Below are 17188 nucleotides of genomic sequence, written 5' to 3'. Positions count from 1 at the left end.
ATGTGGAACCTGTGACCTTGTGGTCTCATGTGATGCACCGCTACCTCATATTTAAACCAGGAAACTACTGTCCAGATAAGATATCTCAAACCACCAATTTACCGATGCACTTGCTCTATGAATTGTAAGAACTACTTATGACTATGTCCAGTGTCTTTAATCCAAAGAGAGCGTTTGTTTAACTTCGCCTCAAACGCAGAGTCACCTCGACAGACTTTGAAGAGGTTGACGGGTCAAAGACGCAGGACGTGCTGGGTGACGCGTCGCACTGTCTGTCAAGTCTGTTGGACTTGAAGTTGGGACAGTGTTTTGGAGTGAGGTGACGCCGAAGACAAAAAGGCAGCACACAAACACCTTGGTATTAATGCTGTCAACCAGACACTTTTAATATTATTAATTTGGAACAATAATGGCAGAACCTGAAACGCTGTCAAACCACATCAGTGAGTCACACCAGAAGACCTGCCCTCGCTCCAACCCTGCAGCTTAGATGGGAATAAAAAGAAAGACGTCTCTTCCCAGCACTCATGCAGAGAGAGAGAGAGAGAGAGAGAAAACAAAAACAGATAAATCTCGGATTGCTTGTAAAACGACTTAAAAAAAGACAATATTTGAATATAGGTAGATAATGTTTGGTTGATTTGGAGGGGAGAGAAGAAATTAAAAAGTCGATACAATCAGAAGGTCTTAGCTCACTAGCTAGGTCGACGCGGTTAAACATGCGTGAGAGGAAATCAGAGGTCCAAATCAGCAAGATATTCAATTTAAATAAAAATGGCAAAGTGACGTTATTGCACATGAGCGGGAGACAGTAATACTATGGGAGCTGATCCTGGCAGGTGGCGATGAGGCGGCGGCGAGCCGTCGCGGCGGCGAGCCGTCACGTCCGCGGCCGCCTAAGTGCTCTCCAAGAAGCCGAGCCGATAAAGGGGAACGGGGCTGTTACGGGGGTTGGAAGTGGAGCCGGCGACGTGCAGCTGAGAAATCTTCCAGGACGTAAAAAAATAACGCTGGCCACGGTTTTGCAGGTGGCTGCTGCTACATTGAAACTGCACGTGTGCAACATCAGAAGAGAAGAGAAGGCGTCCGCTCCGCCGGGTGTATTTTATAGAGATTTGTACAGGTTGGGCCGCCTCGGTCTTGACTGGCAGTGTCCGGCTCCAATAACATGGCAGAGTGATTCGGTAGAAACGGCGGTGAGGTGAGTCACTCTGGACGAGGCAGGAGGGGGCGGGGCCGACGGGGCCGCCGTTGCTGCTGCTGCTGGACCAGGTCGCCGCCAACCAATCACAGCGGTCCGTTCGCCGACACTTCCTGCTGCGGACGGGGCGTGTCCTCTCTGTCGGGGAGACGTGTGATGATTCATTTACATTGGGGTCAGAGGTCAGCTGAACCTACTGCAGTAATTCATCTGTTTGAACACACTGAGAAGCCACCAACAAGAAACACACAGAGACCACAGCTCTCTGCATGAACTGCAGTCCAAAAGAACCGGCAGGAAGCTTTTGTTTCAAATGAGCCGTTTCTCAAGCAAAAATCACCACGACTAGGCCGTGAAGGGCAGATGTTTGGGATCTTCAACACGAGGACACAACGTCACATTGGAGCAGGTTTTCTGCTACATGGAAACAATGGTGTGGCACCTCCAGGGCAAAATGAAAGGTGCCTTCAGAACGATGGAGCGTACCGCCCTGGGGCCAGGTGAGGCAGCTGGGAGCCAGAGTTAGTGCAGGTGAGTGAAAGTCAGCCACTTTACTGTCTTTTATTAAACAAATGCCAAACTCCGCCCTCAGCTTCTGCATTTCTCCATCAGATCGCTTCTTCAGTGGCTACATTCTGCCATGGACTGTGTCACACAACAGGACACTGAATCCATGTTTCACTTTTTGCCCAACTTTTTTGAACAACTTCATCTGAAGCTTGCCATATACGTTTGTCCACTGAACTAATAATTTCTCAACACTCACACTGATGCTTAATCGGAACAAGTAGTTCAATGACAATTCATATTCAAGTCTCGAGAAGTCATGTGGCAAAAACACAATGAGTGAAAATGAACTAAGCCACTTTTGCACTGTCAAACCTTTTGTGTCTGAAATGGTTCCCACTATGCGTTAGCACATCAGGAACCAAATCCAAGGGTTCCAGGAACCGTTTCAGACCCATTTCCAGAGCAGGGTCTTTAGGCCGCTTTCACACTGCGGGTTCTCTCTGTCACTTCCTAACACAACAAGTGATCATCACCTCAGATGTGACAGACCTGGCTAGACCAGAATGTGACGTTACACAGCCAAAACTTAACATGAAAGAGTCTTGTCAGGATATCACGGTTAGGGATGCTCCGATCAAGATTTTTGCTGCCAATCACTGATACCCTCACATAAAAGAGGAAAAAAAATGTGTATGTGAGACATCACTGTTATGTGAGTCTCTCGAGACACTGCTATGTCGGTGAAATATTTACATATTGTAGCAGGACTCAGAGAGTCCTCACAGAGGCATTATGCATTTATGAAAGTTTCCACTCCGGAGGTTTTCAAAAGTTTCAGACTCAGGTGGCTTGGACCGGCGGGTGTTGCTAAGCGTCAGCTGCTGCTGAGGAACCAGCGCTCTCACTTTCATGAGCCTGGAAAACTCTCCGTGCTCCATCAAGTGCTGGTGCTTTAAATGGCGTGTTTAATTTGGAGCATCCTTATCAATGACTAATGCTTGGTAATGATGGTGTTGTTTACAGTGAACTTGTGTCAACTATTCCAAAGTTTTCTATTCAGTCTTAACAAGACACATTTCAATTACAAACAGCAGCATGTGTGACAGCGACCAGTGACTCTGGATGTGTCCATCACTCACTTCCTGTCGCTCTGTGTGATTTCTGGTGAATCCTCAGCTGGTTTGTTTTGCTGCTCAGATTCTTGAGGAGCGTCGGTGAGAGAGAGTTTCTCCAGAGACGCCAACGTCTCCTCACTGTAGCACACAAACAAGATTGGAGATGTGTTTGGATGTCACCACAGAGCAGGGGAGCTCACTGAACAATTTCATGAAAATTCAGGATACAACAAACCTTTTGAGGTCAGCTGTCTTGTTGCTCAGGGCGTCTGGTGATCCTGAGGACGCGTCAGCAGCTGGAGAGGCTCTGCCTCCAGGTTTGTCTGCCGTGCCAACATCGGCTCCTGCACACGGGCTGCTTTCGGACGTGGCTGGAGGAGACGGCAGAGTTGGACATGTTCACCAGGGATGGGGACGTAAACCTGTGAGGACCATCTGCTCACCAGTCTCTTGGTTTGGTTTGGCCGTGTCGCCGGAGTCCACAGGAGAACTGCACCTCTGCTCAGAGTCACTACTAAGGGAGACACTTCCAGTTACCACCTCATATCAGCCATCATCACTATTGACATTCCCCTGCCGTCTGAAAGCAACTTCTTTGTCTATGATTTTCCAAGTGCTGACAGCCAAAGCAGGAGCAACAAACCTCTCCTGAAATCAGTGTTGCTCACCCAGAGAAGGGTTGGAACTCTGTGAAGTTGGCCCAGCCCGTCTCCTGGGCACCTGTCCCATTTCCAGCATTCATCTCCCAACCAGACGGGCTGACAGTCTCAGTGGTTCCCCCGGAGTCTCGAAAATTCGCCGTCCACCCTGGACCTGGAGAACCCCATGACGAGGGTCAGCACACCAGACCCTCTATGAACCCACTGGCTACCGTCTCAGAATCACCTCCTTCTGATGTGTTCTCCTCTGTGTTCTCATCCTCGTCGGAGTCTGACCCGCAGTCTCGCTCCCGACCTCCATTCTCCATGCTGCCCCTGGAGCTGCTCTCTGAGGTTTGCGAAACTCCAAACCTGCGCGGGGAGATGCACAAGCGTGTCAAGGAGAACATCCCCAAGTCAAGCAGGAACTTCTAAGGTTCCTCAAGTTCACCTCGTTCTAGTTTTTGCTTGTGTTGCATAGTTTATCTCCTTCTCCTCCCAGATGTCCTCCTCTTCCTCGGCGTCGTCGAACTGCTGTATCCGTTCTTTACAGCAGGCCTCGAAAGCTGCAGCGTTGGCCTGGAGACATGACAAGTCTGAGCCAAAGCTGCTGCAGAACACGGGTCGGCGACATCTGAGAGAACTTACACTGTTGTCGTCGGCGTCCAGGTTGAAGTTGATCTCTGCAATTCTGTCGAATGTGGCACTAGAGAGAGAGTGGCACTTTGTTTAATTCACCCACAGTGGACTGACGACATTTGAATGTTGGATAAAATCTTTGATGCCTGAGAGCTACAAACGTTTCCTGGTGACAATAGAAGCACCATCAACAAGTCACAGCACACAGAGTAACAATACAATAAACAATAAACGCTTCCACCTACTTGATATTTTCATCATGGTCGCTGAACTCCTCGTCATTGAAGCCAAATTGATCCACAAAGTTTGCTGTCATCTGTTGGATCTGATAGTCAGAGAAGGCCTGGGGAGGGGGAAGTCCATTATTAATAGAGTGGCGGTGACCAGCGTGTTGATTGGAAACACAAGAGTCTGAGCTTGTCTTCTGTCTTTAGCCGGGTGCCTCACTGAAGATGGCTTGCTAATTTACATATGCCAAGTTGCAGCAAAAAATAGAGATATTCATCAGGTCAAAACTGTAGCAGCAACGTAAAAAATAGAAGCCCTGTCACTAATAAAGCAATAATAGAGTAGAAAAAAAGAAACAGTTAAATTGGCAAAATTGAGGGTATAGAATCACTCAGATACAGTTAGCCAATGTTACCACAAAATATCAGTGAGGCAGCGTGTAGCAGTGACAATCTGTCTATAACAGGTTCTGACCCACCTGCTGCAGAGACAGGTCATTGGGGAAGGGGCTCTCCATGTCGTCGTCCTCACTGGATGAGTGCATGTTGTGTGTGCTGACCTGCGGGACAAAGCACAGGTTTGTAAAAATCCACAACAGTAACTAGGCAAACTCATCTTTTCCTGCATCTAGAAATTCCTGTGGCGTGTTCCTGTGTGTTTTATTAGATTCTAGTGACTGATGAGGTGAGGAAGGCTGATCCAATAACCAGCAGAGACTGTTGGTCATGGCTGCAGGCAGACAGAAAAAGTGGCTGCACACAGTTCTCACCAACTCCACTGTGTTCCTCCGGTTAGTTTCTCTCAATGTCTCGTCAACAAAACTCTCCCAGCGACCTCTGCAGTCTTCAGGCAGTTCTGAAACACAAATACGTGCAGGATGAAGATGCTTGATACTTTGAACACAAATCTGACCATGAACAGTGGCTCACCTTTGATGAGGTCACAAATCTGGGCCTGTACTGGTCCTTTCTCCAAGTTCTGGACGACCATGTTGGAAATTCTTGTCAGGTGACCCATGTTTCCTCTCCTGGTGCCACCATCTGCCCTGCAATCCATCAGTCAATGACGTTGAGAAGCTTGAGATAGAAATGCATATCCATCTGTAGCAGTCAATGATGATAACTTCTATTTAAACGGTCTTAAGATCTGACATGAAGACAGTGTTATGACATGTAAGGAGTGTTAAAGAGACAAAAAAACAACAGGAGGTGCCATGTCATGAGAAAAACTAAGGAAATCAATTGATGAATTAATTAATCATTAATTGTTACACATCACAGTTTTAAGATTGAAAAACTACATTCAAAATTACACCTGGGTGGGGTGCTGGTTTGAAGAGACAAACACGCAGCAAAATACAGAAATGTATGAAGAGTCTGAAGTAAATAGTCACCCACTACATTTACCTCTGAAATAAGGATAAAAATGAGGATGAACTCACTGTATCTTGTCGTTCTCTTCCCAAGCATCGAGGATCTTTTGTACCAGTCGACAGTTCTGGAAGAGCTACAGGAGCGATACACGGCCATCAGAATCTTGCAAGAAAACACACCAACACAAGCTCAAAGTATCGTACATGTGCCACCAGGGCGTTGTGAATAGAGGTCTGTGGGTCAGTGGTCCCGCTCGGTTCTCCTGTCTCGGCCTTGCCTTCGGGACCCGGCGGGGTGGATTTCTCATTGTGGTTCTGCAGGCCTTGGCTGGGCTGCTCCCCTGAGGCAGGGTGGTTCAGGATGGCTGCCACACACAGCTCCACTTGGAAGTGCAAAAAGTTATTCCACGTGTATTTGAAGAACAGATCCTAGGGGAAAATAGAGAACAGCAAGAGCAGGTCAAGAGATGCAGAGCCCTCACACTTTAGGCTGTAAAATCTTCAAACGTAAGTGACAGCAGAGATGTAATGTTTTGTTGCTGCTTGAATAAACACACAGACTTTGAATGAGCCAGTTATTAGAAGCTAAAGGTCAAAGTTTCAGTACCTCATTTCTGTGGGACACCTTTGTCATCATTATAGGAAACAACTCTTTACAGCCAAGATGAAAATTAAATACAAGATTGAGTAATACTAGGTTACAAGATTCTTATGGCTAATGTAGTAAAGTTCAGATCAAATAATCTCCTGCAACAATCAAAATGTCCTGCACAGCACACAAGAGTTTGTAGAGTCTTACAGACACATGTCAGTTACAAAGATGAAAAACGGTGATGGTGGGAAATACATGAATTAATCGAATCTCATGGTGCCTCTTTCTAGTGTAAGTGTGAGGAGGGGTGGTGCACAATTAAAGCCACTGCACTTTGATCAGGTGGTGTGACAAGTGACCGCCCTATCTTTGTTTACTCACCACAGATTACATTGATTTGCCGCATGACAGTTTAGAGATTTGGATCAGCCACACAAAGAAACAGAAAAGCGGGCAAACCACGTTATCTGTCTGAAATGATTGAGCGTACCAGTAGTAGGTCCATTGTGCCCAGGTTACAGAGCTCCTGGCAGATATTGGGGGCATTGGTCTGCAGCAGAGCAGCCACCAGACGGGCCACGTGTAGACGAGCATTCCCGAGTGGCTGCTCCAGGACACCAACAGTCGTCAATATTGCACTTTTCTGTAAAGACAATGGATTTCAAGACATACTCCAATTTGTCTCTGAACGACACACCGCGTTCATTAAGGTCTGGAAGAGATCACATTTTTAATGTACACAAAAAACTAATTTCATAGACATCAAACTAATGACGCCATTATTAAGTGACATAAATAAATGTAACCATATTCGTCCACAAAATTATATTGAGAGACATTTTCCAAGGAATGAGAACACTCCTTCTCAACAGAAAATGTTTCACCTAGAATCTCGGCAAACAATTTACTTCTGAATTATTCAGAAGTAAATTGTGAAGAGAATTCAAATCAGCCATCTTTGATAAACAGTGTCGGAGATGATCAAATAAAAAAGTTGGCATACCCCAAAACCGGGCATAAGATGAGTGTCCAAAAGGGACAACAATTACAACACTGATAACAATTCAAACTTGACAATAAATGGCACACACTGTTGGCACAAACACCAACGCAATAATGACTTACCTTTGGGGGATCCATAAGAAGTTGCTGGAAGTCTTTTAAATGGGGCTCAATGGCATTTAAAATACTGCTGTTGACAGTGTAAGACCTTTCATAACCCTGAGAATACAGATCCATTAGCCCTTCCAACCTGATGGAAAAAAGCAAAGCAAGGGAGAGGTGAACATTTCGAAACCCAGTGTTGTACAGTGAGGACATAAACTTTAGGGTTCAGACTGTTAAACTTTGCGAAGATGCTTAATGCAACATTTAATAACAAAATGGATATAATTTAAATATTCACTGACAAGGTCGTGGAACTATGCAAAGATATGCAGTATGAAATCATCATCTGTCTTCTTCAAAGTTGGTTCCTTTGGAATTGGAAAGCTGAAGTGTAAAACTGAATTCAAATTCAGCGCAGGGTGGCACCAAGTGAGAACTACACTACTCCTTGTTTCTAATTATGTCATGACCTGATGTCAGAGGAAAGTCAGTGACCCTTTAACTTCATCACAAACTGTGACACCAACAGCATGTTCTTTATTATTATCAGTAATTATGTGTAAGAATTAAAAAAATGTCGGGCGACTCACCCTGACCTCCTGGTCTCCAGTAAGGTAAGTAGCACTTGAGTTCCATTAACGATGGAGGCCTCGCTCCTCTCCCCCTCAAACATGTTTTTGAGGAGTTCGGCGACAGTCTCTTGCCTGAAGACACATATGGAAGTTGAATGCACAGAGTTCAAAGCCAGATCTGAACTGGGATAATTCAAACTTACGACTCGAGCACGGTCAATAGTGGGTCACCCTCCACGTTCTCCTGCATCTGATTGGACGGGTCTCTACAAAGGCGGATGATGTCACAAAGCGTTTGAGACGCGTTTGATTGTCTCTGAAAAGAGAATAGAATGAATGAGAAACTATATGATCACATAAGCCTCCGTTTCCTTTTCAAAACATCACAAGAAATGAAGTACTTATAGCATCAAGTATTTTCACACTTAACCCAAACTAACAACTTATTTTGATAGTTGGCTAGTCAGCGTACTACATGTCACTTGATGAACAGTGTTAAATATTTGAAATTGAATTGCAAAAATGTGATTATAAAAACACCAGAAGGCTTTTCTCTCAGATCTGATTTTGAGTGTGTGTGTGATTTTCCAATGTATTAGAGTGTCAAAATAAAAAATGAACCGCAATATCTTCTGACAATAAAGTGTTGGTGTTAACTTGTGTGTGTGAGTGACAGCGCTCCACTCAGCACGCAGCAGACGGAGGAAGACGCTGTTGGTGGATTGGTTGTATTATATAAATACATATTATATTGATTCGGTTTTCTGGAACATGGAACGTCACTTGAACTAGAGCTGTATTGCTGGCGTTCATCCAGTGTTTACAAGTACAGAGTTCATGGTTTAGATGAGCTCTGTTTAGTTAGCAGCTGGAGCTGCGAGGATCCATTGCATGTTATCGGTGGTTTTCACAAACCCATCAGCTGTTGCTATCTCTCATGGGAGGGTTGGAATCCGTTTCAAATGTTCATGCATGGCAGATGTTGTGCCATTGTAGGAAAGGTACGTTTGCAAATTGTGCATGTAACTTTAGAGGTTTATGTGCATAGTGTGAAATGTTTCCAAACTATAATATTATTATTATATAGTATATTTTGGGATCACAATGGTGACGTCATTTCTGGTGTTGTGCTTGCTTGCACATGCACACAAAATAGAGGAATGGCACTTCTATACACAGACACATCGTGACTAATTTGACAGTCGACTATAGCTGACAAGTCATTTTAACCGTAAAAGGCATCAAGTCTAAAATCATGTTTTGATAATCTGAACTATTATGACACCCAATTGTGATGGATTGATTAAAGACAATCAATCAATCAACACTTCCTCAGTTTAGACATGACCATGCACCAAGATCATGTCACACAAAAATATAAATGACAGCCAGAGGTTTTTGAGCATGTGCCCAGTCTTGTTTTGTCTGCAGCAAGAGTAACTAATTTAAATATATACAAATGAATCAACACAGCAGCCATCACAATACTTCTACAGACTACAAGAAAAGAAGACAATAGTTTTTATGTAAACTTAAAGAAAGGAAAACCTGCTCTATTTCACTGCATATCGCACACTGTGAAAGAAAGAATACTCCTCGTAAATGTCTTTCCACTAGCAGTGCATTTTTTCTCCTTGTTATCTTTGGCATCAGCTGAGACAACAAGGGAAGGAAAAAAATGCTTTTGACTATGTATTTCACTGCACCATCCGATCTGTTAAGTCGCTGACACATATTTAAACAATGGTGCATTCATGTTTTCTGAGGTTTTGACTACATTTCATATTAATGGGACACAGATGTGCTATGTCCTTCAACTCTGCCTCATTCAATTTACTTAATAATATGTTATGATCACTTCAGTTTTGGCACTTAGAACCAGCTTCATTAGAAAACTCGCATTATTCACAACACAAGACCTTATCTGCTCATATTTAGTGCCAGAAAAAGCAAGATAACTCACTCACCTCCTCATCTCGACCTGTGTGGATGAGTTCTATAAGTCTTTGGACTAACTTCTCCTCGTTCAGCCACTTGGGGGTAGAAAACATTCAACAATTACAAAGCAGAAGTTCATAACAGAGTGGGGACACAAATGAAACGTACATGGAGAACATCCTGCCTCAAAGGAGCAGGCTCCACATAACTGATGAGACGGAGCAGTAGGTCCATCATGGCAGAGGCATCTATATGTTTCAGCACCAGACCAATGAAGCCTTCCTTTTTCTTCAGGAACGCAATCACCTGACGGAAGAGATGATCCTTGCTTAACATGTTGGAAATTCTGCATTGAACTCTGACGTTTGTAGATAAACCTCATGCTTGAGTTACACAAAAATAACTAACCTGTGGACTATGACCAGTTTAAGTCGAAAGGTGAATTCCAATTCCTGCCTTAATCCTTAACCTCAGTCCTCAACCCCAAAAATGTGCGCCGATTCTTATGAAGTTGAGGAGCGAGAGTGAGGAAATTAGCTTCATGAATTTGCAGATTTGCCGACACCTACCTTAGGATTGAGGACTACCCAGTAGGGTAGTACTGTGTTAAAAGGGTGACCCGTTTCTAAGACACATAGCCCTTAACACTTGGTTTTGAGGGCTAAGGCTGAGGGTTAAGATTGAGGTTTGAGCTTGATGGTTAAGGATTGAAGATGAAGGGAGAAATTGCAATTCACCCTATCAGAAAAGGCACAGATAATGAGATTACTATGAATTTCCCCATTGTGGGACTAATAAAAAAAACCATCTGATCTAATGCTGAATAAAAAGCGTAAATATCAGAAAGTACACCTCACACACCTGGTCAGTTTTCCTGGCAATAAGATTCCCGATGGTTTTGCTGAAGAAGCTTGCAAGTAACGGGTTAAGAGGCGGGTCTTGCTCCAGGAAGTGGTACAACATCTCAAGTAGAGACTCGTCCCCGCCCAACTTATCATTGATGATGGACACATCAGAGGTCAGGAGCTCACAGGCAATATTGGGAAACCTGGAATTTTTTGATTGGAATACAAATTATTGTTAGATGTAAATGCTCCATCCATTGTCTGTCATGCATTTACCAAAAAGTAAATGAAAGTGTGGTAGCATGTGTCCATTTCCCATACAAAATATGTAATTTCTCTGGAGATCACCATTTGTATTCGACCATAAAAAGTCCTCACTTGAAGCGACTCCTCTCCTCCAGGTCCTCGGGAGGCTCTGTCGTAATGAGGCTGACCAGCTCTTGCATGCAGTGATCCTGGGAGAGGAAGAGCAGCAGACGTCGGTTCTGGGCCTTGCACTCCTGTAGGACGTCATCCTCCTCCATCAGCTCCCTCAGTGTCACGTCCTCCCTGTCCAGCAGCTGGTCAATGTGGGAGGTAGTGTGCAGGTCAAACTTCCAAAACATGATTGCCGCTGGGAAGGGGGGCACAACCCTGGACAAAGTAGAGAGAGAGAGAAAGGAGAGAGAGGAGAAAGTACACAACGGTGGGAGAGTATGAGAAAACAGGAGGTTATTTGGTGCCGCAAACAATAGGAGGACGGAGGGAGAAATGAGATGAGAGGTTATGGCGGAGGAAGTGGTGGGAAGTGAATAAACAAAGATGAAAGACTGAAGCAAAAGTGGATGAAATAATAGAACTTCTATTTGTTTTACACATTTGTGAGGCGAACAGAGATCCTTTCTTGCAATATTTTTAAACCAGTTACAACTAATGAACATTAAAAATGCTCAGATCTTTAATAGGATGCTTGACAACAATCACGTTTTTAAGACATTATATAACAAATCTGTCTTGAAAAGAATATGTGTGTGAGTGCATACACGCTCATAGTTGGGCTATGACATATAAATAGAAAGTAAAACTAATGTTTTCATGTTTCAAGAGACATAACTTCACCTAAAAATGGGAACATCATATGGCAAAAAAAAATCACCACACATATATATTTTTTACATAATTCAATATCGATAATTCGATACTTTTAATATCATTTTCAAAAGACTTAAATGGTTTTGAAGCATATGTAATGAGAAATACAGACCTTTTAATAGGGATTAAACAAACAAAACAAAAAAAAAGAATTTTGAACGCATTAGGTGAAGGTGTAATTTTTGATTGTATCAATGTAGACACTTCTTCGAGATCTAACTCGCAATATTGCACACGCAATATTTTGAAAAGGGAAAATTCGTTTTCACCGCTGTCAGAACACAGTGACCACTGGTGACCATAGGGGGTGTGGCCAAGTGATAACAGGGAGCCGCACAATAATCGAGATTGACCAGAAGTCTTCCATGCCAATTAATTTTGAACCATAAATCGCCCTATTGTACAGCAAGAAGATTAGCAGAGATGCTGCATGCAAGACTGGTCTTACTCACCAGAGGATAAAACGTAGATATCTTTAATCAGACCTCCCCCTTGGGCAGGCAGGCATTTGTGTTTGTGCAGACGACAAAGAGTGTGGCGAGGCCTGGCATTTATCAGCATGGGTCTCTTCTTAAGACACAGGCCTCTTTAGGAGCTGAGACACTGAGAGACTCACCATACCCTGTGGGACAAAGAGCAGCAACCATGAATCACCTGAGCACAAACAGTCAGGAACAAAGATCAATCTACACTCGATCACATAAAAGGACTTTCGCATTGACTTTGGTTTAGCGGTTGCAATACTGCGGTTAAAGTATCTGAGCAATCTTACATCTGGGGAAGGAGCTTTACCTGGATGTACTAGACTTCATTGGGAACAAACAAAACAATTATGTGTAAAATTAGACTGCACAATTTTACCCACATCACTGGATAGTTTTGACCATTACAACAGCATACAACTTGACAAAAACAGCAATCATAGATGCAGTCCTATTTAGTAAAATCATTGTATCAAATTCCTCAAAAATGTATAACGATAATAAAATGATAAATGATTTCTATGTGCTACAAGGGTCAAGAGAGACATGGAGGTGAGATACATAATCATACTAGTATGATTACAAGTGCTGCTGCAGATTCATGTTTGGAAAAAAATGGTGTCAATTTCAAAAATATTTCAAAAGGTAGAAACATCACGTTATTGACTGATAATATATTCCTAATACTTAAATTATGAGCTGATATGATGATATAGAAGTCACCGCAGAACTCAGACATGACAGAAGCCAAGTTAAATGATGTCACCAGAAGTAATCCCGGAGACAATGAGACAGGGAAAGGATGCACAACTTTATCAGAATTTAATTTCAGTAAGTCATTTGGTACTAACAATGACATTGACAGCAAGATAAGGCACTATAAGATCACAAACCAATATTAACTAATTATTGACACTATTTGTTTTTAAGCTATTTTAGAGATTAATATGAGTGTGGAAATAAAGGTTCAGTATCTTTATTTGCATTTCAAAACTGGAAGATGGTGTCTGGCTGTTGCAGACTAGAGAAGACCGGGACATGGTGGTTATAGTTGGCTGAACATAAAAGTACAACACACATTGCTGCTCTTAACACGCTCATCGCTCTATACTTAGAGAACCACTGAACAAGGCTTGCTAAACTTCTACCCGTGTCGCAAGAGTGTGGTTGCACAGCCTTTCATCTGACCACCATCAGGTGACGGCAAAAAAAGCAAACGATATGAGGCTTAACTGGGCCGTTTGCCAACTCTCTGTAGTTATACTCTTATTGTACCTAAATTTGCAATCACGTGTGTCTTTCTGAACAACACACAAGCGACAGTTGATCATGGAAGTGAACCTGAAGTCGGAAATCAAAAGTGCTTCCTGATATTTCTGTTTTCTAGAGGAGGGCCTTGTTACCCTCTACCCTGCACATGCAGCAGCGTCCATCTGGCATACATTTACAGAGTACACAAGTGCAATAATAACCCAGCCAACGTTCCCAGTGGACACTGAGCAGGAAAGCCAATGCTGGATTTTACATCCAAAATAGAACTTACCAGAGGCGCGCTCAAAAGAAAAACAATGGTTGATAAAAAAGAGGAACAATGGTGCATGTCAAGCACAGAACACCACCAAGCGTGGAAACATGGATGCCTGTGATATGTTCAAATAGTGAAATCAAGAGAAAGGGAATGCTGCCAAAATCTAAAGGATCTCTCTTTTACTTGCACAATGTAAATAAAAGACTGTTTGCCTAGTTGTCGTAGATACCCACTGAAAAGACTCAGTGACTGACACTTTGGTATTTCAGAGGAAAGGCATGCATACATTAATGTACTTAGTCATTAAGGGAACTAAATAAACGTTTTAAATAACGTCAATGTCATTGCTTTTCTTGTCATTTCTGACTATGTTTCTTAAAGAATGGAAAATATGGAGCATGTTTTAATGGTTGACACACAATTCAATTAAAAATATAATTGTATTGCCCAAAATTCTGCAACAGTCTTTATATGACAAATATAGTTATAGAATTCTAGATGTTAGATACTTTTAATTGAACTACTCGTTTGCTAATTAATTTTCACATCATAACGTTATATACTGATCAAGTAAGTAAATCTATCCATCTTCATCTTTTTTAATATCTCAAAAGTCCATGGCCACACAGTACTAAAGAAGCATCACATCGAATTATTGTTCCCTACAATATATCCCAACAGTTCATTCAACTTTTCTTAGTCACTAAAAGAAAAAAAAATACCCATTTTAATACATTTACAACCAGCACTTATTCCAGAAGAACACATGTAAAAAGTTGGAATTATTACCTGTTTCAACATTACAATATAGTTTAAGACACAGAATGTTAAGCTTAACACAATCCAGTCAAATACCTCAGTACTTGAGAAACATGACTGCTCTTGGTGGTTGTGCGGCAATGTCAGATCAGGTGTTCAGAGTAAAATAATATTTTCCACAATAATCATTTTCATATACTGTACTGAGTTTTGCATACCTGCTGTGATTAGAATAAACTTTTATGTGGTGAAAAGAATGCAGCTAAGAAAGTAATACCATTCTGTTGTGCAGGTTGGTCGCCAATAACGCCAATACACAGTGACAGAAAAGGGCAAGACATAACACTAGTCATTACTAATGTGTATACACTAATGTCACATGTGGATGTGGGTGAAAGTAATGGCAGATCATTCCTAGAACTATGTCATTAAATTAAGAATATATTAAGTTTCAGCAGATTAGTATCCAACAGTTTTGTAATTACTTTACTAATACTCAATTACTTGTGTATACATGCTTCAATAAGACCAAATAACTTTTGTCAGATGACACTCAAGAAACCTGTTTCCTGCTACAATAGCTTTTTTTTCAGTAACGCAAGAACATTATTTTAGGCGTGTTGGGAGGCAATTACAGACTTTACAGGACTTAAATCAGACAGACATGATAGATAACATACCACTATTGGGGACCTTACAAAGGACTGTAAATACCAGGCGTCTGTCACCAGGTGTGCGAGGGCAGTATTTCAACATTATTTTTGGCTGTCATGTTATGAGTTTATGATAGCATTAGGTTACATACACAAACACGTCACAGCGGTGAGAGCACCAAATCCTAATCCCTACACCTGAATTGAAGGACAAAAAAAAAATCACCCAGCTCTCTCCTAAAATTTACTCGTTCATTGCCCAATTTCACACGTTTGCTGTAAGATTGTCCAGTTTTTCTGAAGCCAGTAGACAAACGCAGTCAGATGTATAACCTCCCTGGCGGAGCTAATAAATATGTAACCTTCACATGCATCAGCTGTGTGTCAAGAAGTCACTCATCTTTGGCTCAGGTTGTTGGCCTTGTGTTTTCACACACACACACACACACACACACACACACACACACACACACACACACACACACACACACACACACACACACACACACACACACACACACACACACACACACACACACACTAATGTGCAGCCCGAAGAAATGCAGACTTGGCATGAGTGATCAACAACATAGGAGCTCAGATTTCTGTTGACTTCAACTTTGCTGGTGGCATACCAGCAAATAAGAACAAGATTAGTAACTGCAATCTCATTTTTTTTGTCTGACCGACATGAGTACTCGTTTTTTATGAGCGAACTTTTGAACACGAGATTAAATGAACATGGACTTGATTTCAATCTACCAGCATGGCGTCTGGCCTCAACCGTAGTACAGCAAAACGCTATAAAATAAAGTTTTTCACATAAAGAACGACTTGAAGATACAGCAACATTTACAATGAAGACAAACGCGATTGTTTATCTCGGTGGCACCAAATCCACTCGACTCAATAAAAAACGGCGCATCTGTTTACCAAGAATTTAACCAGCTAATTGCGTCAAAGTTTAACCACAATAGTTCGGTTTATACGATGAAATTAGCTTGAATTCGCGTGAACACATCCAGCTGAGACACGGTGAAGCTACGGTTCATGTTAGTTCCTTAATTAGCCACTGACAGTTTACGTGTCCGGAGCCGAGTTAAACAACTTGGGCTCAACTTTATCGGAGGCAGCCACATGCTAGACCAAACTAGCGAACCAGTCCCAAACTTACCTTAGGTTTAAGGTCAATAAGTATGTCCTTCGTGCGCTGGTTCAATTCTTGTAGGAAGTTTTTTTTCCCCGTCAAGCCGTCAACCTCTAAGTCAATAGCAGTCGGGCTAACTGAGAGCTAGCAGCGTTAGCTGCCACACATTAGCCTATGAGTGATTTGTTTTGAAGAAGGGGTCAGGCTACTGTTAGCCTGCTGAAGTTAGCGCACAAACGTGGCTGCGGGATCAAACAAGAGACATTTGTCCAACATTAATGGCCTTAGAGCGTCACCACCACCACGAGTTAGTTGAGCTTTAGGCTGTTAGAATGCTAAGTTTAGCATGCAAAGCAGTAAAAAAAAAAAACTCAGTCATATTTTTCCAATCAAAATGGCGGCCATGCTCACGAGAGCGAGCACTTGGCAGACACGGGGACGCGCTCAGACTTGAAGTACTGTACTGGAACTGTTCTGCAGTTCATCTGGTCCCTACAGTTGGTTCTTTTATTCCTTCTATTAAATCAAATGGACGACGTGCTACCCATTACTCATTCTATCTTTCCTTTTCATGCCTATTTATCATTGATTGGCGGCTGTTCAGATGGATATTATAACCTCACAGAAGTTAATGTAATCGATGACTGTATGGCTTTGTACTGTCTGCCCTCTTTTTACTTTTAAAATATGCTCATTGAACAGCTTTGTTGTGTGATATTGCCCAGCTTTGA

General features: G+C 42.4%; 1 protein-coding gene across 2 annotated transcripts; it reads right to left on the bottom strand.

The window, feature by feature from the left end:
• Window positions 1-361: 361 nt before the first annotated feature.
• On the bottom strand, window positions 362-17156 carry ppp6r2a (protein phosphatase 6, regulatory subunit 2a). 2 transcript variants are annotated; one of them, XM_053862569.1, is made up of 24 exons: window positions 16485-17156; window positions 12341-12510; window positions 11136-11390; window positions 10774-10960; window positions 10081-10218; window positions 9942-10007; window positions 8178-8290; window positions 7993-8106; window positions 7421-7547; window positions 6786-6938; window positions 5908-6132; window positions 5773-5837; window positions 5261-5376; window positions 5101-5186; window positions 4810-4890; window positions 4349-4446; window positions 4113-4170; window positions 3916-4043; window positions 3712-3836; window positions 3495-3639; window positions 3270-3337; window positions 3062-3197; window positions 2851-2964; window positions 362-1339 (listed from the first exon to the last, which is right to left on the bottom strand). In XM_053862569.1, exons 3-24 carry the CDS (start codon window positions 11360-11362, stop codon window positions 1288-1290), a joined length of 2622 nt encoding a protein of 873 aa, XP_053718544.1. In that variant the 5' UTR covers window positions 11363-11390; window positions 12341-12510; window positions 16485-17156; the 3' UTR covers window positions 362-1287. The 2 variants fall into 2 exon arrangements, with proteins under 2 accessions (XP_053718544.1, XP_053718543.1); XM_053862568.1 differs by having other exon boundaries at window positions 3270-3340; window positions 16485-17152.
• Window positions 17157-17188: the final 32 nt, after the last annotated feature.

This window comes from Synchiropus splendidus, chromosome 4 (genome assembly GCF_027744825.2).
Source record: "Synchiropus splendidus isolate RoL2022-P1 chromosome 4, RoL_Sspl_1.0, whole genome shotgun sequence".
In the NCBI taxonomy this organism is placed as follows: domain Eukaryota; kingdom Metazoa; phylum Chordata; class Actinopteri; order Syngnathiformes; family Callionymidae; genus Synchiropus; species Synchiropus splendidus.
Note: the sequence above shows the minus strand (reverse complement) of the source record. Positions and strands in the feature narration are given on the sequence as shown.